The 25,948-nt window shown below is 38.0% G+C and overlaps 3 protein-coding genes across 3 annotated transcripts; all 3 read left to right on the top strand.

Moving 5' to 3' along the window:
- Positions 1 to 937: 937 nt before the first annotated feature.
- Positions 938 to 3,931, top strand: LOC102233475 (collagenase 3-like). The gene is made up of 10 exons (XM_023342602.1): positions 938 to 1,042; positions 1,177 to 1,424; positions 1,518 to 1,666; positions 1,764 to 1,892; positions 1,987 to 2,148; positions 2,256 to 2,379; positions 2,487 to 2,620; positions 2,714 to 2,873; positions 3,026 to 3,129; positions 3,240 to 3,931. The coding sequence occupies exons 1-10, from the start codon at positions 944 to 946 to the stop codon at positions 3,347 to 3,349; spliced, it is 1,419 nt and encodes a 472-aa protein (XP_023198370.1). The 5' UTR covers positions 938 to 943; the 3' UTR covers positions 3,350 to 3,931.
- Positions 3,932 to 9,831: 5,900 nt separating this feature from the next.
- LOC102217363 (collagenase 3-like) lies at positions 9,832 to 12,439 on the top strand. The gene is made up of 10 exons (XM_023342643.1): positions 9,832 to 9,939; positions 10,074 to 10,321; positions 10,415 to 10,563; positions 10,661 to 10,789; positions 10,884 to 11,045; positions 11,153 to 11,276; positions 11,384 to 11,517; positions 11,611 to 11,770; positions 11,923 to 12,026; positions 12,137 to 12,439. Exons 1-10 carry the CDS (start codon positions 9,841 to 9,843, stop codon positions 12,244 to 12,246), a joined length of 1,419 nt encoding a protein of 472 aa, XP_023198411.1. The 5' UTR covers positions 9,832 to 9,840; the 3' UTR covers positions 12,247 to 12,439.
- A 7,199-nt stretch (positions 12,440 to 19,638) lies between these two features.
- LOC111610002 (collagenase 3-like) lies at positions 19,639 to 22,355 on the top strand. Its single transcript, XM_023341863.1, has 10 exons — positions 19,639 to 19,746; positions 19,881 to 20,128; positions 20,222 to 20,370; positions 20,455 to 20,583; positions 20,678 to 20,839; positions 20,947 to 21,070; positions 21,177 to 21,310; positions 21,404 to 21,563; positions 21,722 to 21,825; positions 21,936 to 22,355. Exons 1-10 carry the CDS (start codon positions 19,648 to 19,650, stop codon positions 22,043 to 22,045), a joined length of 1,419 nt encoding a protein of 472 aa, XP_023197631.1. The 5' UTR covers positions 19,639 to 19,647; the 3' UTR covers positions 22,046 to 22,355.
- The last annotated feature ends 3,593 nt before the right edge of the window (positions 22,356 to 25,948 follow it).

The following is a 25,948-nucleotide window of genomic DNA, read 5'->3' as shown; positions in this document are numbered from 1 at the left end:
TGAAGTGGAGCTGCTTTCTACAAAGAAAAGCTATGAGTAATGAAATTCATTTCACCATCTGATCAGGGAGCTTTGTGAGCTCCTCATTTTAGGGAATGTCCCACTCTTTTAAGAGAACGCAGGTTAGATCAGAACCCAGTGGAGAAACTGTATCCCCCTTATGACCTGGAAATATTTTGGTATCTACCCGTAAAGACCTGGAAAGTGTTGGTTAAGGAGAGGGATCTCTGGGTTTGGATGGATAAATTAATAAATTATTAATATTGCAACTTCTTGAAAATGTGTCTCTGGTTTATTCCAGATTGATTTGAAAAAGATATGATGTACAAAAGGCTGTCTCACAAGGATGAGCTTGTGAGCTTCGGTCTTAGTTACAGACACTGACACCCACAACCCTCAATCGTGCAGAGGATCGTGGGCTTCAGTATGTAACATTTATTAGTCATTTTTATAATTGAGATTTTTTTTTTATTGAAATTAATTAATTCAGAACTTTAATTTATTGAAATTGGTTTATGAAGACAGGTAATGTTAAAATTGTTTGTAATACACACTTTTTTCTATGTGACATCATCAAATTATTCAATCAAAACAAATTTATATTTTTGACAATTCTTTAACATGCTGGTAAAATATATTAGCACCACTAACAGAAACTTTACAGCGTTATATACATCTTTACAATATTTATTACTTTTTATGATGCATGCAAAGTCTTCCCATGTGCATGTGGCAACAATACAGAGCACATGTCATAATTACAGTGTCTTGTTTTGGGGAAATTTTGTGTCGGGTGAACAATCAGCTGTAAACTTCCTCTGCTACCCATAAAAGGAGTCAAGAGTCACTCTCTCAAGTATGTAGTTGCTCAACACACCTTGTCCAGGTCCTTTATAACGGCTCCCTCCAGATGGGAGACACAAGTTGAGTTCAACAAGGAAACATGAAGACGTTCATGCTGAGTTTTCTCCTGAGCCTTTCGGCTGCAGTGTTCTGCATGCCGGTGTCGCAGCCCACACAGCAGGATGAGCAGTTTGCAGAGGTATGTGTATTTGACATTTATTGAACGTACTGGGTAGAAAGAAACTTAAATTCTCTTTTAATTCCACAAATGATATGTTGACTAGCACATGGAGAGCAGCAGACTGAAGCCTCTCTGTTCTTTCTCTCCACCAGAACTACCTGAAGAGATTTTTCAACCTGACAGAGGAAAGAGGTCCAACGTTCAGAAGTGGCATCAGCTCAGTGTCTAAGAAGCTGATGGAGATGCAAAAATTCTTTGGCCTTCAGATCACAGGGAACCTGGATGCTGACACCTTGGCCATGATGAAGAAGCCACGCTGTGGTGTCCCAGACATAGAAGTTTCTCGGTTCTCCACTTTTGGAAACAATCTGAAATGGGACAAGAATGACCTCACATACAGGTGAGAGATCTCAGAAGATCAGCTATTCAGTGATGTGTACTATCACAGATGTTGTCTGTGGTTTAATGTGGAACATTTTTCTCCTTTCTTCAGAATAGAGAACTACACACCAGACATGTCTGCAGCAGAGGTAGATGAATCCATTGAGAAAGCTCTTCAGGTTTGGGCCAAAGTTACTCCCCTCAGATTCACAAGGATTTACAGTGGCATAGCAGACATCATGATCTCCTTTGGTCGTGGTGGTGAGTATCAAACTCTTTTTGCAATTATTGTATTAGAAGTTGTAAAAGTTTTTTCTTTCTTTGTTTTAATCATAATGAAATATGTCCTTTCTAACAGAACATGGTGATTTTTACCCCTTTGACGGCCCTGACGGTACTCTTGCCCATGCTTTTGCTCCTTCTTCTGGTATCGGAGGAGACGCCCATTTTGATGAAGATGAGACCTTCACCTTCCGCACTAACAAAGGTATGTTTGTTTTTTACACAGTCAGCAACCACTCTCTCAGCCCTTCCTACCTCATTTAAACTACAAGAGGTGTAACCCATCCTCCGTTTCCTAGGCTACGTCCTCTTCCTGGTTGCAGCCCATGAGTTCGGACACTCTCTGGGTTTGTCCCACTCTAACGACCCTGGTGCTCTCATGGCCCCTGTGTACTCGTACAAAAACCCAGACACGTTTGTTCTGCCACAAGATGATGTCAGAGGCATCCAGTCGCTTTATGGTTAGTATCATAAAATCCATGTTTGAACAAACTAGCTTAGACTAAAATTGTTCCAGAACCTCTCCATTATTCCTGAGGTGTGATGTAATACACCATCTATTTTACAGGCAAAAACGAGGATCCAATTCCTCCTGGACCAACTGCTCCCCCCACTCCTGATGCCTGTGATTCCTCCCTGGTCTTGGATGCTGTTGCCACACTACGAGGAGAGATGCTGTTCTTCAAGAACGGGTATGGCAGAAACTTAAGTTTCCAATAACGCCAGCTGGAGTCAATTATTTATCTTGCTAAAAATCTGCTCCAAGATGTGTTTTAAGTTTCTCTATGTCTTTTTTCAGATTCTTCTGGCGTATCCATCCCCAGAGTAACAGCCCTGAGCAAACTCTCATAGCAAACTTCTGGCCCAACGCCCCTGACAGTGTTGATGCTGCTTACGAGAGTCAGCAGTCAGACAGAGTCTTTCTCTTTAAAGGTATTTGATTTCTGTCTTTGTTGACTGACGGTATTTTTATACACTACCCACATAGCTTCACCCAAATAACTACTTTAAACTTTTTCTTGACAGGTCGTCAAGTTTGGGCGTTCAGTGGCTATGATCTGGTACGCGATTATCCCAAATCGATTTCCAGCTTCGGTTTGCCAAAGGACATCAAGAAAGTCGATGCGGCCCTCAATGACCCAGAGACTGGAAAGACTCTGTTCTTCGTTGACAGCAATTACTACAGGTGCGTTCAAGCAAGACCAGAAATCAGTGGTGAATTGTGTGAACCTGAAGTAAAGTCCAAGAAAGTTGGGAGTCTGTTCTCCTTTTCCAAGCAACATGCTTTCCTGCTTTTTAATTAGAAATAATTATTATATTTTATCATGTCCTTTTCAGCTATGATGAGACTACAAAGGCGATGGACTCAGGATTCCCAAAGCAAGTTGATGAAACCTTCTCTGGAATGACCAGGAAGGTGACAGCAGCTTTACAGCACAGAGGTGAGTTTCTTCCAAAAGCACATGATTAATAAAATGACTAAATGACTGCAGTGATTCTGTCCAATCCAGTTCATTTTTCCTCACTAACACGTATCATCTCTGCTCTGCAGGTTACACCTACCTCTACAGTGGTCCCTACATGCACGAGTTCAGCTCGAGGACGGGACAGATGCTGCGTCTGCTGAGAAACAGCTACTTCCTGCCCTGCAACAACTACTAGATCAGCTTTTGAAGAAAACCAATGAAGGTTCAATTAATGCCAAAATTACATCCATAATTTATAATAACAACAATAATAATAATAATAACAATAATAATAGGACCTATTTATGTTGTTGTGTTGTCATGTAGTTTCAGGAAAATAATTAACCTTTATACTAAGTGTATGTTTTTTTTATTTTGTTAATGTTTATTTATAATGTTAATGTATTCTGGGTTTTATGCCAAAATGTTGTTTTTTTTAAGTTATTCTAACTTTATTTTTATTATAATTTATTAAGATTATTGGACAGTCCTTTTTTTGTGTTCTTTGCTTTTTATAAGTTAATTTATTACATTCGTTGTACAAATGTGGGCCTTTTGACTGCCTCAACAAAGTAATATTACAAATAGAATTACACCATAAAAAATGCAGTTTTGTGTATTTTTGTAAATTCAGTTATTATCATTTGAAACCAAACAATTTCTTCAAGAAAAGCACATGACCATGCATCAACTATAACGTTGAACCCCTTACATGTTATACCCAAAATTCGAGTTGTACGTTTTTACATGTTTTCATTCACCCGGTCATCTAAATGAAATAAATGTGTTATGATCAAATATGTGATTCTGATTGTTTAATGACTTTCTATAAGATGAAACTATTTCTTTTAATCAGTTCAACACAAATATGCAAACTTGGACAAAAGTTCAATTCAATTTAGTCTGAAATATTGGTTCTTACTATGGCTGTAAACATATAAATCATGTAAATATATAAAATATTTACAGCTTTTTTGACTTTGCCACCATAACACTTAGCACAGATGATGTTTTTAAAACAGAATCGGCAGCTTGATCAACTGATTTTGCATTTTACTACTTTGCAGAGGTGTTAACGCGACTCACTGAACTTGGAATCAAATTACAAGTTTGAGTCACAAGTTTAATAACTTTAGACTTGACTGTTTGGTTGTGTAATTGTAAAAAGAGCAGTGAGGCAGGAAAAATCTACAGACTCCCTGCAATGATGCTAACTAGCTTGTCACTGAACACAGTATTGCCCACCGTTTTCACTGGGACAGGGAGGAGGGATTATTCTGATATGGTGGCTGGAGCTGCTGCTGTCTGACTCATCTGTTGTTAAGAGTGGTAACAGGTACAAGTTAAATATATGAAAATGTTGGTAGATTTTATTACCTTTGTTCTGTAAATTCTAGTGAAATGGAGGCAAACAGTAGTTAAGCTAAGCTAACTATGCTAAATGGTTGATAATCTCTCACAGTCTACCCACCTCTCTTGGAGAAAAACTGGGCTACAAATGGACCCTCTTGTCTCTTTCTCGTTTTGAAAACTTGACTTTATAATTTTTCTTAGCAGTATAGTAACTGCCATAGTCGTTATTATCTTCTGCTAACTGCTGCTGAACACCGGCAAGCCGCCAAGCAGGAATGAACCATTTCATGCAGATCTACGGGGATGTTCAGGGCAAATATAGATGTGAGCTTTTTGGTCTAGAAGGGGAACATTTAATTTTTACTGATAAAAACAATTTAAGAAAGACGACATAATTCATTTTGTAATTGACAAGGCACAATTTTTTCTTCTATTTCTATGAAGAAAAAAAACTGTTTTGCGGCGTCCCCCGTCAGCCGGGGGATCTTGGAATTATCCTAACTTTTCCCCCCTTTACACGCCCTGACTATGCAATAATATTAAGACACTTTTAGTAACACAGATTTAACCAAATGTCTTATGACTGATCCTTTTGCTGTTGCCTAGACATTGATGTGAGCGCTGCCAATTGTTATATTAACATTTTGTACAGAATGCCAGAGCTGCCACAAATGTGTGGCAATGAATTTTATGATAAGGTCAACTCAAAATGCTCTGAAACAGAGAGCATCTTTTATTTTTTAAATTGGGTTGGTTAGGACGGGATGTTGTTTGTTGCTTTCTAAATTTCTCATGCAAAATTTATTCTACAGCTTACTTATTAAATAAATTAATTTGTATTCACAGGGACCAATGCAGATCTGGATTTGCTAATCAAGAGGTTCAGGGGAAATCCCACTGACCAGTCTAATATCTGGGTCACAAGGGCTGGTTATACCTTTTTTTAAATTTGTTTTTAATTGAACCGGTGTGCAGTAATAGCACAGGTTCAGTGGTGGTTTCTAATATGGCCGAAATGGGCAAACGCCCAGGGCAGCATCTTGTGCGGGTGGCATAAAAATGGAAGGTTGAAGATGAGTCCCAGTACGACCTTGGTCTAATGGTCCAAAATAAACAAAGTGTTTATTTTACATTTCTGAAATTGGTCAGTTTTTGAAGTTTTTCAAATTTGCAGACACTTTGTAGTAACCACCCACAAACTGCAGAATTAACACAAGTGATGAAGATTAATTAATTTTCTTACTCCATTACAAAGTGATCAAACAGCAATTCAAGTAAAACATATGGACTATCAACCATGATAAGAAATCAGATAACTTTAACTAAAATCATACACAACAGATAACCAAAAAAACCTTTAGAGATGTTGTATAAATGTGCAGTGGGGTGAATTAAAAGACTAAATTTTCCTGATTTCTCTTTGTAGACCTACTGCTATTGCCACTGACAAACTTCAGTAACAGAGGATGTGATGGAGCCACAAGAATTTCATCCTTCTTTTTAAAATGTCAGCTCAATGTACAGCTCAGCTGCAGATGCCTGATCAACTCCAATAGCCTTGCTGGCTAATTCAATAATATGCTCCATTTTTTTAGGATCCTGATTAATACCATAACAACTTAAGTGTGGTTATTGTTATCTTAAAAACTAAGGTGTTTCTTGAAAGCTAATTGAGTCATGGGACCTGAAGAATCACTTTTATATGTATTTATGGAATTTCACATTTTTATTTAGACATTATTTATAACCTGAAATAATAAATTGGCAATTAATTCTAACGGTTAGCACTGCAATCTGAAAACTTCCCAATAATAAAATTAAATGGTAAAATTTCCAGTATTTCTTTCATTAAAATGTCATGATTTTCTAGTTCATGTTATTATTATATCTACACTCCAAGTCTTTGTGTTTTGAAAGAAAAACCCAAACACAGGCGGTGGATCCACTCAAGTTTAGGGTTTGACTCAAGAGTTGCATGTCTTGAGTTTGGGACTTACATGTCTTTACTTGGGAGCTGAGTGTTAACGGAGACGTACTTGTGATGTGAAAAGCAATAGCGACCTCTGGCAGTCAGGGATATTATCTGCCCTGATACTGAACCTGTAGGAGGTTGTTTCATTTGCAGTCACACTGACTTTAGAAGTTGCTGAAGACATTAGTTTCAAAACACAATTATTCCAAATAAGAACACTCGTCTACTTTAAAGGGGCAGATGCTGCGTCTGCTGAGAAACAGCTACATCCTGTCCTGCAACAACTACTAGATCAGCTTTGGAAGAAAACCAATGATGGGTCAATTAATGCCAAAATTACATCCATAATTGATAACAACAATAATAAAAAAAAAAACTTTTTATGTTGTTGTGTTGTCTCAGACTTTAGGAATATAATCTGTCCTTTAGTATTCTATTAATGTGGATTTTTTTAATGACTGGGTTTTTTTTAAGTATTACATTTGTGTTATTTGTACCATTTAATTATGTCTGCTTTGTTTGTGTTGCTATTTGCGTTTCTATTTAAATAAATCAAATCAAATTGTAAAAAAAGTATTTTTGTATGTCTCACTTCCAGCACTATTTGACTGTATGCACGAAAAAGTAATAAAAATAAAATGACATGATGAAAAAACACATTTTGTATATTTGTTAAATGCATCGATGATGCAACAACATCCCAAGTTAGTTCATGTTTTTCTAAATTGTTTCCAAAACGCTTGTTTGTTCTTTCAGTCAGCTAAATTGTATCTCACAGCAACTGGTGGGGGAGGGTTGCACTACTCAGCTGGAAGAAGCTTTTGGTTGCACTCGCTTACATGCTGTGTTATTACAGGTAATTTAACCAGCAGAAACAGAGAGAAAATGTTTCTGGTTTTGTGGTGTTTCTCTCTTGTTGGGGTGAATAAATGGGGATGGGTTCTGCAATCCGGACTCATCTGATTACACAACCACAGAAACCACAAGAAACACATTTAATTGTCAAATTACAAGCTGCAGAGCTGAGACTGGCTGACTTCAGGTTATGGGTTCAGCTTTATGTTGATGCCAGAGTATTCAGCTTGTCACAGTAAATTAAGCCTGCACCAGCGTCCAGATCCTGTGCATGCATGCTGTGTATGTAAGATTGTATAACTTTGCTCGACTGAAGGGAAGGAGAGTGGAAATGTTTTCATGGTGGCTCTGAAGAAAAAGTTAGGTAGACAATGCCGTGGGGAGTTTTATTTAGATTTTCCACTCTGAGATCATTCCTACTGCTAGTTACAGTAGGTAATTTATTTACATGTAAATCTTCAGATAAGAAAGACAATCAAGAAATGGTAAATATCAAAGAATGGAGAATTTTACTTGATCTCACTGCAGCAGAAAAAATAATTGAAAACTTTTGTAATTATTTAGATTTTTTCTTTTACTGTTTTATGATTTTTTTACTGTTTTCTGTTGTACGTTTTCTAAACAGGTTGTTGTTGAAAATGAGAATTTGTTCGGCAAACATAATCTTTAGATTTATGGGGAAAAAGAGAAAACCTTTCTCTTCACACAATTATGCACACACGTACTCTGATGATGAAATAGCCTGATGATGACATTGTAGAGAGTGTATATTCACGAGGAACCGGATCTTTCTAGCAATAACCACAACGTTAGCAACACTGGGAAACTAATAAATACTGCAACCGATTAAAAGTAACACCTCAGTGACTAATAGTGTTGAAAGAAAGAATTTATACCATCTATTGAAGCTATTTGCAAATTTAAAATGTTTTTTGTCGTTTTGGTTAATTTTTTTGCACTTTATGTATTTTACTTTTTAAGATCTCCAACAATTGTTGAATAAAAGGAATGAGAACAATATTTGTATGAAATATCTAACATAAAGAAATTATATCTACATTTACTGTAGATTCTTTCCAAAATGGAGATGTGAACAGTACCTGTTATGTAGAAAACCTTAATTATGTTTATGATTAATGCCACAATATGTGTGTTTTTAGTACTGTAACGCATTTTTAACGTATCTGCAATTACTGCTGTTGAGCAAATCCTTGTAGACGGCACATTGCTTATCAGTCATTATCGTTCCTCTCAGCGTCCCTTGTTGCGCAACTGTTGACAGAACGTAGCTTTCCATTCACAATGCAGAACATACTGGGCTTGGATTAATAAAGCTGTGGGAGTGGATAGTGAATCTACATGCTGACTCACAAAACTCCCTAACCTGTCAGAGTTTAGATTTCCTGTGAATCAACGGATGTCACCTTAGCGTTCCTCTGCAATCAAAGTTGCAGTAGAATTAATCATGTCTGCAGATTTATGATCTGAACATAATACTATCAACATGATACCAAAATATTAATTTGGAAGCCACAATGAAATGCAATTGTTGTTTGAAAATAAGTAGAACCGGAAGACACATTCGTGCATTTCTATCTTATGTTAAAAAAAAATAAATCTGGGCGTGCCGTGGCGTAGGGGATAGCGTGGCCCATATTTGGAGGCCTTGAGTCCTCGAAGTGGCAGTCACGGGTTCAACTCCCGGACCCGGCGACATTTGCCGTATGTCTTCCCCTCTCTCCTTCCCCCTTCCTGTCAGCCTACTTTCATATAAGGGACACTAGAGCCCACAAGAGGGCTCTAGTGTCCTAGAGAGGGCTCTAGGACACTAGAGCCCCACAAAAAAAGAAAATGTGTCTCCTGTTTATTCCAGATTGATTTAAAAAAGATATGATGTACCGAAGGCTGTCTCACAAGGATGAGCTTGTGAGCTTCGGTCTTAGTTACAGACACTGACACCCACAACCCTCAATCGTGCAGAATATCGTGGGCTTCAGTATGTAACATTTATTAGTCATTTTTTATCATTTAATTTTTTTAATTGAAATTAATTAATTCAGAACTTTAATTTATTGAAATTGGTTTATGAAGACAGGTAACGTTGTTAAAATTGTTTGTAATATGCACTTTTTTCTATGTGACATCAAATTATTCAATCAAAACAAATGTATATTTTTGACAATTCTTTAACATACTGGTAAAATATATTAGCACCACTAACTTTACAGCATTATATACATCTTTACAATATTTATTACTTTTTATGATGCATGCAAAGTCTTCCCATGTGCATGTGGCAACAATACAGAGCACATGTCATAATTACAGTGTCTTGTTTTGGGGAAATTTTGTGTCGGGTGAACAATCAGCTGTAAACTTCCTCTGCTACCCATAAAAGGAGTCAAGAGTCACTCTCTCAAGTATGTAGTTGCTCAACACACCCTGTCCAGGTCCTTTATAACGGCTCCCTCCAGATGGGAGACACAAGTTGAGTTCAACAAGGAAACATGAAGACGTTCACGCTGAGTTTTCTCCTGAGCCTTTCGGCTGCAGTGTTCTGCATGCCGGTGTCGCAGCCCACACAGCAGGATGAGAAGTTTGCAGAGGTATGTGTATTTAACGTTTATTGAATGTACTGGGTAGAAAGAAACTTAAATTCTCTTTTAATTCAACAAATGATATGTTGACTAGCACATGGAGAGCAGCAGACTGAAGCCTCTCTGTTCTTTCTCTCCACCAGAACTATCTGAAGAGATTTTTCAACCTGACAGAAGAAAGAGGTCCAACGTTCAGAAGTGGCATCAGCTCAGTGTCTAAGAAGCTGATGGAGATGCAAAAATTCTTTGGCCTTCAGATCACAGGGAACCTGGATGCTGACACCTTGGCCATGATGAAGAAGCCACGCTGTGGCGTCCCAGACGTAGAAGTTTCTCGGTTCTCCACTTTTGGAAACAATCTGAAATGGGACAAGAATGACCTCACATACAGGTGAGAGATCTCAGAAGATCAGCTATTCAGTGATGTGTACGATCACAGATGTTGTCTGTGGTTTAATGTGGAACATTTTTCTCCTTTCTTCAGGATAGAGAACTACACACCAGACATGTCTGCAGCAGAGGTAGATGAATCCATTGAGAAAGCTCTTCAGGTTTGGGCCAAAGTTACTCCCCTCAGATTCACAAGGATTTACAGTGGCATAGCAGACATCATGATCTCCTTTGGTCGTGGTGGTGAGTATCAAACTCTTTTTGCAATTATTGTATTAGAAGTTGTAAAAGTTTTTTCTTTGTTTGTTTCAATCATAATGAAATATGTCCTTTCTAACAGAACATGGTGATTTTTACCCCTTTGACGGCCCTGACGGTACTCTTGCCCATGCTTTTGCTCCTTCTTCTGGTATCGGAGGAGACGCCCATTTTGATGAAGATGAGACCTTCACCTTCCGCACTAACAAAGGTAGGTTTATTCCTTACACAGTCAGCAACCACTCTCTCAGCCCTTCCTACCTCATTTAAACTACAAGAGGTGTAACCCATCCTCCGTTTCCTAGGCTACGTCCTCTTCCTGGTTGCAGCCCATGAGTTCGGACACTCTCTGGGTTTGTCCCACTCTAACGACCCTGGTGCTCTCATGGCCCCTGTGTACTCGTACAAAAACCCAGACACGTTTGTTCTGCCACAAGATGATGTCAGAGGCATCCAGTCGCTTTATGGTTAGTATCATAAAATCCATGTTTGAACAAACTAGCTTAGACTAAAATTGTTCAAGAACCTCTCCATTATTCGTGAGGTGTGATGTAATACACCATCTATTTTACAGGCAAAAACGAGGATCCAATTCCTCCTGGACCAACTGCTCCCCCCACTCCTGATGCCTGTGATTCCTCCCTGGTCTTGGATGCTGTTGCCACACTACGAGGAGAGATGCTGTTCTTCAAGAACGGGTATGGCAGAAACTTAAGTCTCCAATAACGCCAGCTGGAGTCAATTATTTATCTTACTAAAAATCTGCTCCAAGATGTGTTTTAAGTTTCTCTATGTCTTTTTTCAGATTCTTCTGGCGTATCCATCCCCAGAGTAACATCCCTGAGCAAACTCTCATAGCAAACTTCTGGCCTGACGCCCCTGACAGTGTTGATGCTGCTTACGAGAGTCAGCAGTCAGACAGAGTCTTTCTCTTTAAAGGTATTTGATTTCTGTCTTTGTTGACTGACGGTATTTTTATACACTACCCAAATAGCTTCACCCAAATAACTACTTTAACCTTTTTCTTGACAGGTCGTCAAGTTTGGGCGTTCAGTGGCTATGATCTGGTACGCGATTATCCCAAATCGATTTCCAGCTTCGGTTTGCCAAAGGACATCAAGAAAGTCGATGCGGCCCTCAATAACCCAGAGACTGGAAAGACTCTGTTCTTCGTTGACAGCAATTACTACAGGTGCGTTCAAGCAAGACCAGAAATCAGTGGTGAATTGTGTGAACCTGAAGTAAAGTCCAAGAAAGTTGGGAGTCTGTTCTCCTTTCCCAAGCAACATGCTTTCCTGCTTTTTAATAAGAAATAATTATTATATTTTATCTTGTTCTTTTCAGCTATGATGAGACTGCAAAGGCGATGGACTCAGGATTCCCAAAGCGAGTTGATGAAACCTTCTCTGGAATGACCAGGAAGGTGACAGCAGCTTTACAGAACAGAGGTGAGTTGCTTCCAAAAGCACATGATTAATGAAATAACTAAATGACTGCAGTGATTCTGTCCAATCCAGTACTTTTTTCCTCACTAACACGTATCATCTCTGCTCTGCAGGTTACACCTACCTCTACAGTGGTCCCTACATGTACGAGTTCAGCTCAAGGACGGGGCAGATGCTGCGTCTGCTGAGAAACAGCTACTTCCTGCCCTGCAACAACTACTAGATCAGATTCGGAAGAAAACCAAGGAAGGTTCAATTAACGCCAAAATTGCATCCATAATTTATAATAATAATAATAATAATAATAATAGGACCTATTTATTTATTTTGTTGAGTTTCAGGAAAATAATGAACCTTTCTACTAAGTGTATGTTTTTTTAATGTTTATTTATAATGTTAATGTATTCTGGGTTTTATGCCAAAAATGGTTTTTTAAGTTATTCTAACTTTATTTTTATTATAATTTATTAAGATTATTGGACAGTCCCTTTTTTGTGTTATTTGCTTTTTATAAGTTAATTTATTACATTCTTTGTACAAATGTGGGCCTTTTGACTGCCTCAACAAAGTAATATTACAAATAGAATTACACCATAAAAAATGCAGTTTTGTGTATTTTTGTAAATTCAGTTATTATCATTTGAAACCAACCAATTTCTTCATGAAAAGCACATGACTATAACGTTGATCCCCTGACATGTTATACCCAAAATTAGTTTTTACATGTTTTCATTCACCAGGTCATCTAAATGAAATAAATGTGTTATGATCAAATATGTGATTCTGATTGTTTAATGACTTTCTATAAGATGAAACAATTTCTTTTTATCAGTTCAACACAAATATGCAAACTTGGATAAAAGTTCAATTCAATTTAGTCTGAAATATTGATTCTTACTATGGCTGTAAACATATAAAACATGTAAATATATAAAATATTTACAACTATTTTGACTTTTCCACCATAACACTTAGCACAAATGATGTTTTTAAAACAGAATCGGGAGCTTGATCAACTGATTTTGCATTTTACTAGTTTGCAGAGGTGTTAACGCAACTCATGGAACTTGGAATCAAATTACAAGTTTGAGTCACAAGTTTAATAACTTTAGACTTGACTTGATGAAATCACAAGACTTAATATTGACTTGCACTTTTACACCAAAGACTTTTGATTTCCTCAGGATTCGAGTTGTTTACTTTTAAAATACTTTATATCCAATATCAAACATAACATGTTACAACTGAACTGTACCTGTAACATAAACCAACCTGCTGAATACCTCTGGCCTTTTATCAGCATTTCCTCCTCCTGTCGCTTGAACTGGAACTTTGAACACCCTGTGTTGTTTAACTGCTTTCATTTTGCTTCCTATGAAAACAGGAGGACAAGCCAGTGGTGGTGAAGCCTTTTCACCCAGCAGAGGGAGGCGGGCCCGAACTGAAAGAATGAAAAAAAAAAAAAAAATCTGCACAACCAAACAAAACATAAGCTACTATGCACAGGGGCGCCGCCAGGAAACTTGGGCCCCTTGACAAAAAATTTAATTGGGCCCACCTGCTGTTACAATGTCTTGAGTCTATTTGACCCATAAAAAGTGGCACAATTTTAAATGCATACAGCTCCCTTGCTTTCTTGTCATGAGTTTGTTATGAGACAGATAATCTGTGAAAAGGTGAATCTTCTCCAGCTCCTCCCTGACCTACTACTGACAGCTACAGATTGTGATTGACAGCGCTAAAACCCACCTCCTGCTTCTGATTGGTTGTTTCTAGAGTCACTGGGAGGAGGCAGAGGAATTAAATTATTCTCAGATAATCTCTCAACATACTGACAGTCTTAACAAATATGTACTTTTTGTTAATAAAAGTTACATACTTCAGCTTTAATTTCACTTAGATGGGGACAGGTCAGGAGGGACGTGGCAACAGATATCAATCATTTAAATGCAAGCAAGGCAAGCTAATGACAACAGGCTGTTTTTTATTATGATTTTATAAAGATTGTTTGAATTTCTGTCACTAATAAATATACTGTTTTGTTGTGTAATTGTAAAAAGAGCAGTGAGGCAGGAAAAATCTACAGACTCCCTGCAATGATGCTAACTAGCTTGTCACTGAACACAGTATTGCTCACCGTTTTCACTGGGACAGGGAGGAGGGATTATTCTGATATGGTGGCTGGAGCTGCTGCTGTCTGACTCATCTGTTGTTAAGAGTAGTAACAGGTACAAGTTAAACATATCAATATGTTGGTAGATTTTATTACCTTTGTTCTTTAAATGCTAGTGAAATGGAGGCAAACAGTAGCTAAGCTAAGCTAACTATGCTAAATGGTTGATAATCTCTCACAGTCTACCCACCTCTCTTGGAGAAAAACTGGGCTACAAATGGACCCTCTTGTCTTTTTTCTCTTTCTCCTTTGTAAAACACCTGAGTGAAGTTGGCCCCCCCACCTTCTTCAAATTAGACAAAATTGGTGTCAATCAACTCGGCTACGTTTGTGCTGGTTTGTGCAGCAAAAATTTTCGTTTGTGCCGCTATCATTTTAAAGATATAAAGAAATGTTTTTAGAGGTCATCAAAGGTCAACCAGCCCCCCACCTTCTTCAAATCAGACGAAATGGGTGTCAATCAACTCGGCTACGTTTGTGCTGGTTTGTGCAGCAAAGATTTTTGTTTGTGCTGCTTCGGTTTTGAAGATATTAAGGAAAGGGTAAAGGTCAAAAGGTCAACCAGCCCCCCCACCTTCTTCAAATCAGACGAAATGGGTGTCAATCAACTCGGCTACATTTGTGCTGGTTCGTGCAGCAAAGACTTTCATTTGTGCAGCTATCATTTTAAAGATATTAAGAGGGCTGGTTGACCTTTGATGACCTCTAAAACATTTCTTAATATCTTTAAAATGATAGCAGCACAAACAAAAATCTTTGCTGCACAAACCAGCACAAACGTAGCCGAGTTGATTGACACCAATTTTGTCTAATTTGAAGAAGGTGGGGGGGCCAACTTCACTCAGGTTTTGAAAACCTGACTTTATAATTTTTCTTAGCAGTATAGTAACTGCCATAGCCGTTATTATCTTCTGCTGACTTCTGCTGAACACCGGCAAGCCGCCAAGCAGGAACGAACCATTTCATGCAGATCTACGGGGGTGTTCTGGGCAAATATGGATGTGAGCTTTTTGGTCTAGAAGGGGTAACATTTAATTTCTATTGATAAAAACAATTTTAAAAAGACGAGATAATTAATTTTGTAATTGACAGGGCCCCAATTTTTCTTCTATTTCTATGAAGAAGAAAAACTATTTTGCGACGGACCCCCGTCAGTCAGGGGATCTTGGAATTATCCTAACTCCCCCCCCTTTACACGCCCTGACTATGCAATAATATTAAGACACTTTTAGTAACACAGATTTAACCAAATGTCTTATGACTGATCCTTTTGCAGTTGCCTAGACATTGATGTGAGCGCTGCCAATTGTTATATTAACATTTTGTACAGAATGCCAGAGCTGCCACAAATGTGTGGCAATGAATTTTATGATAAGGTCAACTCAAAATGCTCTGAAACAGAGAGCATCTTTTATTTTTTAATTTTTCTTAATTGGGTTGGTTAGGATGGAATGTTGTTTGTTGCTTTCTAAATTTCTCATGCAAAATTTATGCTACAGCTTACTTATTAAATAAATTAATTTGTATTCACAGGGACCAATGCAGATCTGGATTTGCTAATCAGGAGGTTAAGGGGAAATCCCACTGACCAGTCTAATATCTGGGTCGCAAGGGCTGGTTATACCTTTTTTTAAATTTGTTTTTAATTGAACCGGTGTGCAGTAATAGCACAGGTTCAGTGGTGGTTTCTAATATGGCCGAAATGGGCAAACGCCCAGGGCAGCATCTTGTGCGGGTGGCTTAAAAATGGAAGGCTGAAGATGAGTCCCAGTACGACCTTGGTCTAATGGTCCAAAATAAACAAAGTGTTTATTTTACATTTCTGAAATTGGTCATTTTTTAAGTTTTTTAAATTTGCAGACAGTTTGTAGTAACCACCCACAAACTGCAGAACTAACACAAGTGATGAAGATGAATTAATTTTCTTACTCCATTACAAAGTGATCAAACAGCAATTCAAGTAAAACATATGGACTATCAACCATGATAAGAAATCAGATAACTTTAACTAAAATCATACACAACAGATACCCAAAAATCCCTTTAAAGATGTTGTATAAATGTGCAGTGGGGTGAATTAAAAGACTAAATTTTCCTGATTTCTCTTTGTAGACCTACTGCTATTGCCACTGACAAACTTCAGTAACAGAGGATGTGATGGAGCCACAAGAATTTCATTCTTCTTTTTAAAATGTCAGCTCAATGTACAGCTCAGCTGCAGATGCCTGATCAACTCCAATAGCCTTGCTGGCTAATTCAATAATATGCTCCATTTTTTTAGGATCCTGATTAATACTAGTTAACATAACAACTTAGAGGTGGTTATTGTTATCTTAAAAACTAAGGTGTTTCTTGAAAGCTAATTGAGTCATGGGACCTGAAGAATCACTTTTATACTTATTTATGGAATTTCAAGTTTTTATTTAGACATTATTTATAACCTGAAATAATAAATTGGCAATTAATACCAACGGTTAGCACTGCAATCTGAAAACTTCCCAATAATAACATTAAATGGTAAAATTTCCAGTATTTCTTTCATTAAAATGTCATGATTTTCTAGTTCATGTTATTATTATATCTACACTCCAAGTCTTTGTGTTTTGAAAGAAAAACCCAAACACAGGCAGTGGATCCACACAAGTTTAGGGTTTGACTCAAGAGTTGCATGTCTTGAGTTTGGGACTTACATGTCTTTACTTGGGAGCTGAGTGTTAATGGAGACGTACTTGTGATGTGAAAAGCAATAGCGACCTCTGGCAGTCAGGGATATTATCTGCCCTGATACTGAACCTGTAGGAGGTTGTTTCATTTGCAGTCACACTGACTTTAGAAGTTGCTGAAGACATTAGTTTCAAAACACAATTATTCCAAATAAAAACACTCGTCTACTGTAAAGGCCATCCCGGTGCATGTGTTTAAAAATTAGAGATATTTCCAAAGAACCCACTCTATTATTATTTGTTTAAATTAAAATGGCTGGTTCCACGGTTCTGTCAGCTGACTGTCTTAAACAACTGATGAGGGGGAAAAACTTGAGATGATTTCTTTTTTTCTGCATACTTGTTGTGTGGGGGGTTCCATTAGTTTATCCACTGAGTACACCAGATGAAAAAAAAGTTAAAATGACGACCGAGCCCCTATTTATCGGTAACTATTTGCTCCTGAGGGAATTGTTAAAGAAATAATTTCACAGCCAGCTGTTGTCAGGTTGTATTTCACCTTTGCCCTTTTATTTTTAAGCTTTCATTAGCTCTAGTGGCCTTTTTTGATAGTTAATTGACAGAAAAGTGGGTAATGAGAGAAGGGGAAGACATGCGGCAAAGATGGCCAGGCCAGGAATGGAACCTGCGACATCCGCGTCAAGGACTAAGGCTGTCTGTTGTGCTTAACCCCTGCGCCACCACAGCACATCCCAGTAAATCACTTTTGTTAAAGCCTGATGTTTATCATAACATCATAAGCCTGATATATCAGCCTTATATCAGCCTTATTATATCTAATCTTCTTATTATTAGAAGATTAGAAGATCTTCTAATCTTCTAATAGTAAGATTAGAAGATCCTACTAATCTTCCAAGAAACTTGGAATCTCTTCAAATTCCAAGTTAGTAGCACAAAGACCGTATCCTGATCTGGACTGCGTTATTTCTGTGACTTTGGGCACTTTGTTGTGTTATGGTTGCGAGAAAAATGAGTAATAAGGGAGCACAGAAATAGCAGAGAGGAGATAAGTTGCTGGCAAGCATGGTCAGAAGGAAACAAAAGTGGAAGTAAATCAGACAGTATTTGATTTTATTGTACTGTTGCACATGGTTCGCATTCAAAAGTTATTTGTTAAAGACATTATTATTATCCATTCCTTGGACATTTAAAACAAGGGCTGTTTCTAAGATGATGGGAAAATGGGAGCAACTCCTGACTGTCCCCAGTTTCAACTTGTAATGCCGACTTTGTATTTGAAATTACAACAATAAGGAACTTCTCCAAAGCAAACATTATCAAACCAGTAATCAGTTTAAAGTTACTCATCCAAGTGACTGTACGTTACTAATTTTCTCATTTTTCATTATAAAAATGTTTGCTGTCTTCTTGCGCCATGGTGAATGGCATTGCACATGTGACAAGGTGAATGGCATTGCACATGTGACAAGTCAGCATGAGGATACATCATGTGTAACCCACATCAAGCAGAAACATGAACAATGACATGGGGAGGAGGAGGCATGTTTTCTAGCTGGAAATACCGTCACTATTCTAAGTGTATGTCTTTCGGGGAGGTGGGGGGGGGGGGGGGGGGTTTAATATGAAAAACGTGTAGTTTCTTGAAAAACATGTTTTTAAGTTTATCTTAAAAACTTAGAGTTTTTAAGATAAACTTAAAATGTCAGGAGAAACATTGTTGATGTCGCTGTTAAAAATGTCTTAACAAAGGGAGTATTTGCAAGATTGGTTAAGATTTTAAGGTTGAGGAGGGGTGGCGTTGTTGGCAGCTGCTGGATGTAACTAATAAAATCTTCCACTAACTAAAGTCCATGTAACTAGAGAATCTTTGGCTCACATACTTGCTTTATGTGGATAATGTGGTACGACTGGCTTCTTTATCTTCTGACCTTCTGCATGCAGATCCAGAGTTATGAATGAATGTGTATTGCCACCTGTTGGTAGTGGGCTAGTTTCAGCCACAAACTAGTTCAAGATTCCTGGTATCTCGCTACTGCAGGAAACCCAGAGTACGGATTATTTATCCTCATTCTGACATATGAAATCTTTTGGATCTCACAGAACAAGCTGAAGCCGTTTCTCTCCTGAGCTTGCTCCCTCCCACACCCAATATCAGCTAAGCAGAAAAAGCACAATAAATAAATAATAAGGAACTTGTCGAACATTGTCTTCAACTCTTTTACATACAAAACTATAAAATAATTCAATGCATACAATGTTGTCTGAGCAATAAAAACCTGCGAAGGTCAATAAACCCAACCTTCAGTGGCTAAACTGATCATGGGATCCAATATATTATACCTATTTTTGTTATTCCTGGAAAATATGTATCATTTTCCAGGAAGAACTCAAATCCTTGACACTTTTTGAGTGACTTACTGCATTCTTCATTTCTGGTATGAACAGATCGATTTTTAAAGAGTTTTAACCACTGAAAAATAATTACAATATTGCTTATGAATTTATAATGCTTGTTTCTTTTTATGATATAGGAAAACTCCTCCTATACTACGTGTTGCAACAATACAGAGCACATGTCATAATTACAGTGTCTTGTTTTGGGGAAATTTTGTGTGGGGTGAACAATCAGCTGTAAACTTCCTCTACTACCCATAAAAGGAGTCAAGAGTCACTCTCTCAAGTATGTAGTTGCTCAACACACCCTGTCCAGGTCCTTTATAACGGCTCCCTCCAGATGGGAGACACAAGTTGAGTTCAACAAGGAAACATGAAGACGTTCACGCTGAGTTTTCTCCTGAGCCTTTCGGCTGCAGTGTTCTGCATGCCGGTGTCGCAGCCCACACAGCAGGATGAGAAGTTTGCAGAGGTATGTGTATTTAACATTAATTGAACGTACTTTGTAGTAAGAAACTTAAATGCTCTTTTAATTCAACAAATGATATGTTGACTAGCACATGGAGAGCAGCAGACTGAAGCCTCTCTGTTCTTTCTCTCCACCAGAACTATCTGAAGAGATTTTTCAACCTGACAGAGGAAAGAGGTCCAACGTTCAGAAGTGGCATCAGCTCAGTGTCTAAGAAGCTGATGGAGATGCAAAAATTCTTTGGCCTTCAGATCACAGGGAACCTGGATGCTGACACCTTGGCCATGATGAAGAAGCCACGCTGTGGCGTCCCAGACGTAGAAGTTTCTCGGTTCTCCACTTTTGAAAACAATCTGAAATGGAACAAGAATGACCTCACATACAGGTGAGAGATCTCAGAAGATCAGCTATTCAGTGATGTGTACTATCACAGATGTTGTCTGTGGTTTAATGTGGAACATTTTTCTCCTTTCTTCAGGATAGAGAACTACACACCAGACATGTCTGCAGCAGAGGTAGATGAATCCATTGAGAAAGCTCTTCAGGTTTGGGCCAAAGTTACTCCCCTCAGATTCACAAGGATTTACAGAGGCATAGCAGACATCATGATCTCCTTTGGTCGTGGTGGTGAGTATCAAACTCTTTTCTATGCTTTCTGTTTGGATGCTCTTTCTTTGTTTCAATCATAATGAGAAATGTCCTTTCAAACAGAACATGGTGATTTTTACCCCTTTGACGGTCCTGACGGTACTCTGGCCCATGCTTTTGCTCCTTCTTCTGGTATCGGAGGAGACGCCCATTTTGATGAAGATGAGACCTTCACCTTCCGCACTAACAAAGGTATGTTTGTTTTTTACACAGTCAGCAACCACTCTCTCAGCCCTTCCTACCTCATTTAAACTACAAGAGGTGTAACCCATCCTCCGTTTCCTAGGTTACGTCCTCTTCGCGGTTGCAGCCCATGAGTTCGGACACTCTCTGGGTTTGTCCCACTCTAATGACCCTGGTGCTCTCATGGCCCCTGTGTACTCGTACCGAAACCCAGACACGTTTATTCTGCCACAAGATGATGTCAGAGGCATCCAGTCGCTTTATGGTTAGTATCATAAAATCCATGTTTGAACAAACTAGCTTAGACTAAAATTGTTCAAGAACCTCTCCATTATTCCTGAGGTGTGATGTAATACACCATCTATTTTACAGGCAAAAACAAGGATCCAATTCCTCCTGGACCAACTGCTCCCCCCACTCCTGATGCCTGTGATTCCTCCCTGGTCTTGGATGCTGTTGCCACACTACGAGGAGAGATGCTGTTCTTCAAGAACGGGTATGGCAGAAACTTAAGTCTCCAATAACGCCAGCTGGAGTCAACTATTTATCTTGCAAAAAACTGCTCCAAGATGTGTTTTAAGTTTCTCTATGTCTTTTTTCAGATTCTTCTGGCGTATCCATCCCCAGAGTAACACCCCTGAGCAAACTCTCATAGCGAACTTCTGGCCTGACGCCCCTGACAGTGTTGATGCTGCTTACGAGAGTCAGCAGTCAGACAGAGTCTTTCTCTTTAAAGGTATTTGATTTCTGTCTTTGTTGACTGACGGTATTTTTATACACTACCCAAATAGCTTCACCCAAATAACTACTTTAAACTTTTTCTTGACAGGTCGTCAAGTTTGGGCGTTCAGTGGCTATGATCTGGTACGCGATTATCCCAAATCGATTTCCAGCTTCGGTTTGCCAAAGGACATCAAGAAAGTCGATGCGGCCCTCAATGACCCAAAGACTGGAAAGACTCTGTTCTTCGTTGACAGCAATTACTACAGGTGCGTTCAAGCAAGACCAGAAATCATTTGTAAAATGTTGAATTTCAAGTAGTGTCCAAGAATCTTTTGGGTTTTCCTATTCTAGTGTGCACCCAAGCAACATGCTTTCCTGCTTTTTAATAAGAAATAATTATTATATTTTATCTTGTCCTTTTCAGCTATGATGAGACTACAAAGGCGATGGACTCAGGATTCCCAAAGCGAGTTGATAAAACCTTCTCTGGAATGACCAGGAAGGTGACAGCAGCTTTACAGAACAGAGGTGAGTTGCTTCCAAAAGCACATGATTAATGAAATAACTAAATGACTGCAGTGATTCTGTCCAATCCAGTACTTTTTTCCTCACTAACACGTATCATCTCTGCTCTGCAGGTTACACCTACCTCTACAGTGGTCCCTACATGTACGAGTTCAGCTCAAGGACGGGACAGATGCTGCGTCTGCTGAGAAACAGCTACTTCCTGCCCTGCAACAACTACTAGATCAGCTTTTGAAGAAAACCAATGAAGGTTCAATTAATGCCAAAATTTAATACATAATTTATAATAATAAAACCTTTTTATGTTGTTGTGTTGTCCCACACTTTAGAAATATAATCTGTCCTTTTGTATTCTATTAATGTGGATTTTTTTAATGACAGTGTTTTTTTTAAGTATTACATTTGTGTTATTTGTACCATTTAATTATGTCTGCTTTGTTTGTGTTGCTATTTGCGTTTCTATTTAAATAAATCAAATCAAATTGTAAAAAAAGTATTTTTGTATGTCTCACTTCCAGCACTATTTGACTGTGTGCACGAAAAAGTAATAAAAATAAAATGACATGATGAAAAAAACACATTTTGTATATTTGTTAAATGCATCGATGATGCAACAACATCCCAAGTTAGTCCATGTTTTTCTAAATTGTTTCCAAAACGCTTGTTTGTTCTTTCAGTCAGCTAAATTGTATCTCACAGCAACAGGTGGTGGAGGGTTGCACTACTCAGCTGGAAGAAGCTTTTGGTTGCACTCGCTTACATGCTGTGTTATTACAGGTAATTTAACCAGCAGAAACAGAGAGAAAACGTTTCTGGTTTTGTGGTGTTTCTCTCTTGTTGGGGTGAATAAATGGGGATGGGTTCTGCAATCAGGACTCATCTGATTACACAACCACAGGAACCACAAGAAACACGTTTAATTGTCAAATTACAAGCTGCAGAGCTGAGACTGGCTGACTTCAGGTTATGTTCTCGTTCAGCTTTACGTTGATGCCAGAGTATTCAGCTTGTCACAGTAAATTAAGCCTGTACCAGCGTCCAGATCCTGTGCATGCATGCTGTGTATGTAAGATTGTATAACTTTGCTCGACTGAAGGGAAAGAGAGTGGAAATGTTTTCATGGTGGCTCTGAAGAAAAAGTTAGGTAGACAATGCCGTGGGGAGTTTTATTTAGATTTTCCACTCTGAGATCATTCCTACTGCTAGTTACAGTAGGTAATTTATTTACATGTAAATCTTCAGATAAGAAAGACAATCAAGAAATGGTAAATATCAAAGAATGGAGAATTTTACTTGATCTCACTGCAGCAGAAAAAAGAAATGAAAACTTTTGTAATTATTTAGATTTTTTCTTTTTTACTGTTTTATGATGTTTTACTGTTTTCTGTTGTAAGTTTTCTGAACATTTTGTTGTTGAAAATGAGAATTTGTGCGACAAACATGATCTTTAGATTTGTGGGAAAAAAGAGAAAACCTTTTTCTTCACACAATTATGTGTTTATGTCTTTTGTGCCACTTTGTGTTGGTACAATCACAATAAAATAAACTGAGGTTTGTTGCACTGTGATGAAATATGATAAAGTTCCAGAATATTGAATATGCTAATATACTGTGTGTTTCCATGTCGCAGGCAGACCAACTAAAAAATATATAAATACATTTCTTACATTTTAAATCCAGAAGAAGGGTAAATATATGATAGAGATTTCCAGGAAGATGATCTGATTCCCCGTAACACAGACATAACAAAGTCTATATTATGAGAAAGACATAGCAAAGAGTGAGGAAGATATGTTTTCTGTAAGGAAAACATATCAAAAAGAAGAAGCTGGTCTGAAAATTCATCACATATTTCAGCATTGTGAGGTTTTGGATCTTACGTATCTTTCACAAATATTTATTTGAAGAACTGGGATTTTTATGAGATGTTAATATTAGCATGTCGGTTTGATACTGAATGATGCATGAGTGCAAATTTGTGCTTTATGGTTTTTGTTACCATTTTAAAACTTTTTCTGTTTTAAAATCACTTTTATGGGTCTGAAACCCATTGAGGTGGAAAACTATTTTTTGGTTTGGAGGTTGGTGTGAAGACTAAAATGTGAATTTGGTTTGTGAGGGTTTGAATTACACTACGTTTACACTAAATTTAATGATGAAACCTGACTTAATGTCGTGTTTTGATTGTTGATTCTATGTTGCGTTGTGTTTCTGTGTTTGATATGATGTAAAGCACTTTGAAATGCCTTGCTGCTGAAATGTGCTATACAAATAAAATTTGATTGATTGATTGATACGCAAGTAAAATTAACTCAAAACAATCTCCTAATAAAGATAGGGATACAAACTCGTAAATGTTAATATAATATATTTGTGCGTGTGCGTGTGTGTATGTGTGGTACTAACTCTCCGTTGGTTATTGTTGTTCTGAATCTTAAAGGTCAGAGGGTAAACAGTTTCCAATACTTTTTTTGCAGTTTCAGGAATGATGATTCAGACGGTCATACTTCCACTATTCGCACGACACAATCAGTTTGTCACAGCAATTCATTATATTTTAGTGTGTTCTGTCATCTCTCTTTACGTACATGCAGTGCATTTCTTTCTGTCATGATACACTCATAAACATGTCGGGGAAATTAGCAATCTAGTGCCTTGACCAACACAGCTTCACCCAGTCTTGTGGAGCCATGATTTCGATTCAAATACATGCTTTTATTTAAATTACTCCAGATATTTCATCAATAAAACACATAGGTTTACGTTTTGTACATCTTGTTGTGATTCAAAACATCAGGTGTTCATGTAATTATATTAATCCTACAATTAGTCATATTTTCTTTATGTTTAAGTGTTGAACAAAAGAAAAACAGCTGAATAATATTGTGTGGGAGGGGTATTTCTCCGTGCGGATCTACTTCCTGATATCATAACCACAACATATTTAGTCATGATTGATGACGAATGAGTAGTGGGGCTAAAATAAGACGCTAAGACACGACCGATAGACAGACGAAAGTTTCATCACTTCATCAAAACTAGTCAAAGATATGACAGATTTTGTTGTAGACCACAGGAGATGTACGTATCACAGCAGCACGAATGTCTGTCAGTTCATTGGGTTGCAGTTTCAACACAGCGTATTTACATGTGTTGTTCAATCAGAACTGAGACGTTTTACACAATGAAGACGGTTCTGCCCCTCCCGGTGCCCACTGTTATGAAACAGTAACCACAATGCAGTCTGGGACAAAAGGATTGAGGTGTTACAACGGGATGTTCTTTCGTGACACAGGATTTTATGACGTATTGATGGAAAGCTGCAGTTAAATAGTGATAACTGGAGAAAACCTTGCTAAACCTTAATTATTTTGTGCACAATGTACCCAGATAGCACACAGTGCCTTACAGCATACGTTCATATTATATCTTTTTCAGGTTGCAGCAGTTGCACTAAAATCATAAGGACTCAAATTGTGGTTGTTTGACTAATGGTAAACTTTAAAATGTGTAGACAGTAGGGCTGCTTTTGTTCACGGCATGACCCAGCTTGTACAGATTAGCACTCCGACTCCATCAGTGACTTTTCGGCAGAGCCAGGAGCCTCAGGGCTGGAGTAGACTTTTGTGAGTGAAGATCTTTGGATTCCCGGCATCGACCTGCATGGAGCAGACGATTAAAAGAGCAGCTGACACAAAGACAGGCTTTTGTGATGCATTAATGGTGTGTTTCCAGGTTAGCATGTCAACAGCGCAAAACATGTTACAAAACAACAGGGTGTTCAAGGAAGGGCAAACAGAGGTCAATGTAACGTAGCTATGGAGGCGATGCCTTTGGTATAAATAACTAGTGATTTTAATTAGAAACATATTCAAATACAAACTAAAATCAAAGTAAAATGTATTCAAGTCATCAATATTAATATTTAAAGGAAATCTATACAGTACAAATTACTGGCTGTTTCACAATACTATTTAACTGACTTAATTATGGCATTATATTTACTTTAGCAATCAGTCTTGTCATGCCTCTGTCATTTGACGTCTTGTCCTAATTACAGAGGTTTTTTCTGGACTTATCTTCCTCTCCTCTGATCCATTGATCCCTTTTCATCCATGCAATGTTT

Source organism: Xiphophorus maculatus, chromosome 11, assembly GCF_002775205.1.
Source record: "Xiphophorus maculatus strain JP 163 A chromosome 11, X_maculatus-5.0-male, whole genome shotgun sequence".
Taxonomy (NCBI): Eukaryota; Metazoa; Chordata; class Actinopteri; order Cyprinodontiformes; family Poeciliidae; genus Xiphophorus; species Xiphophorus maculatus.
The sequence above is the reverse complement of the archived record's forward strand: the minus strand, read 5'-3'. Positions and strand labels throughout refer to the sequence as shown.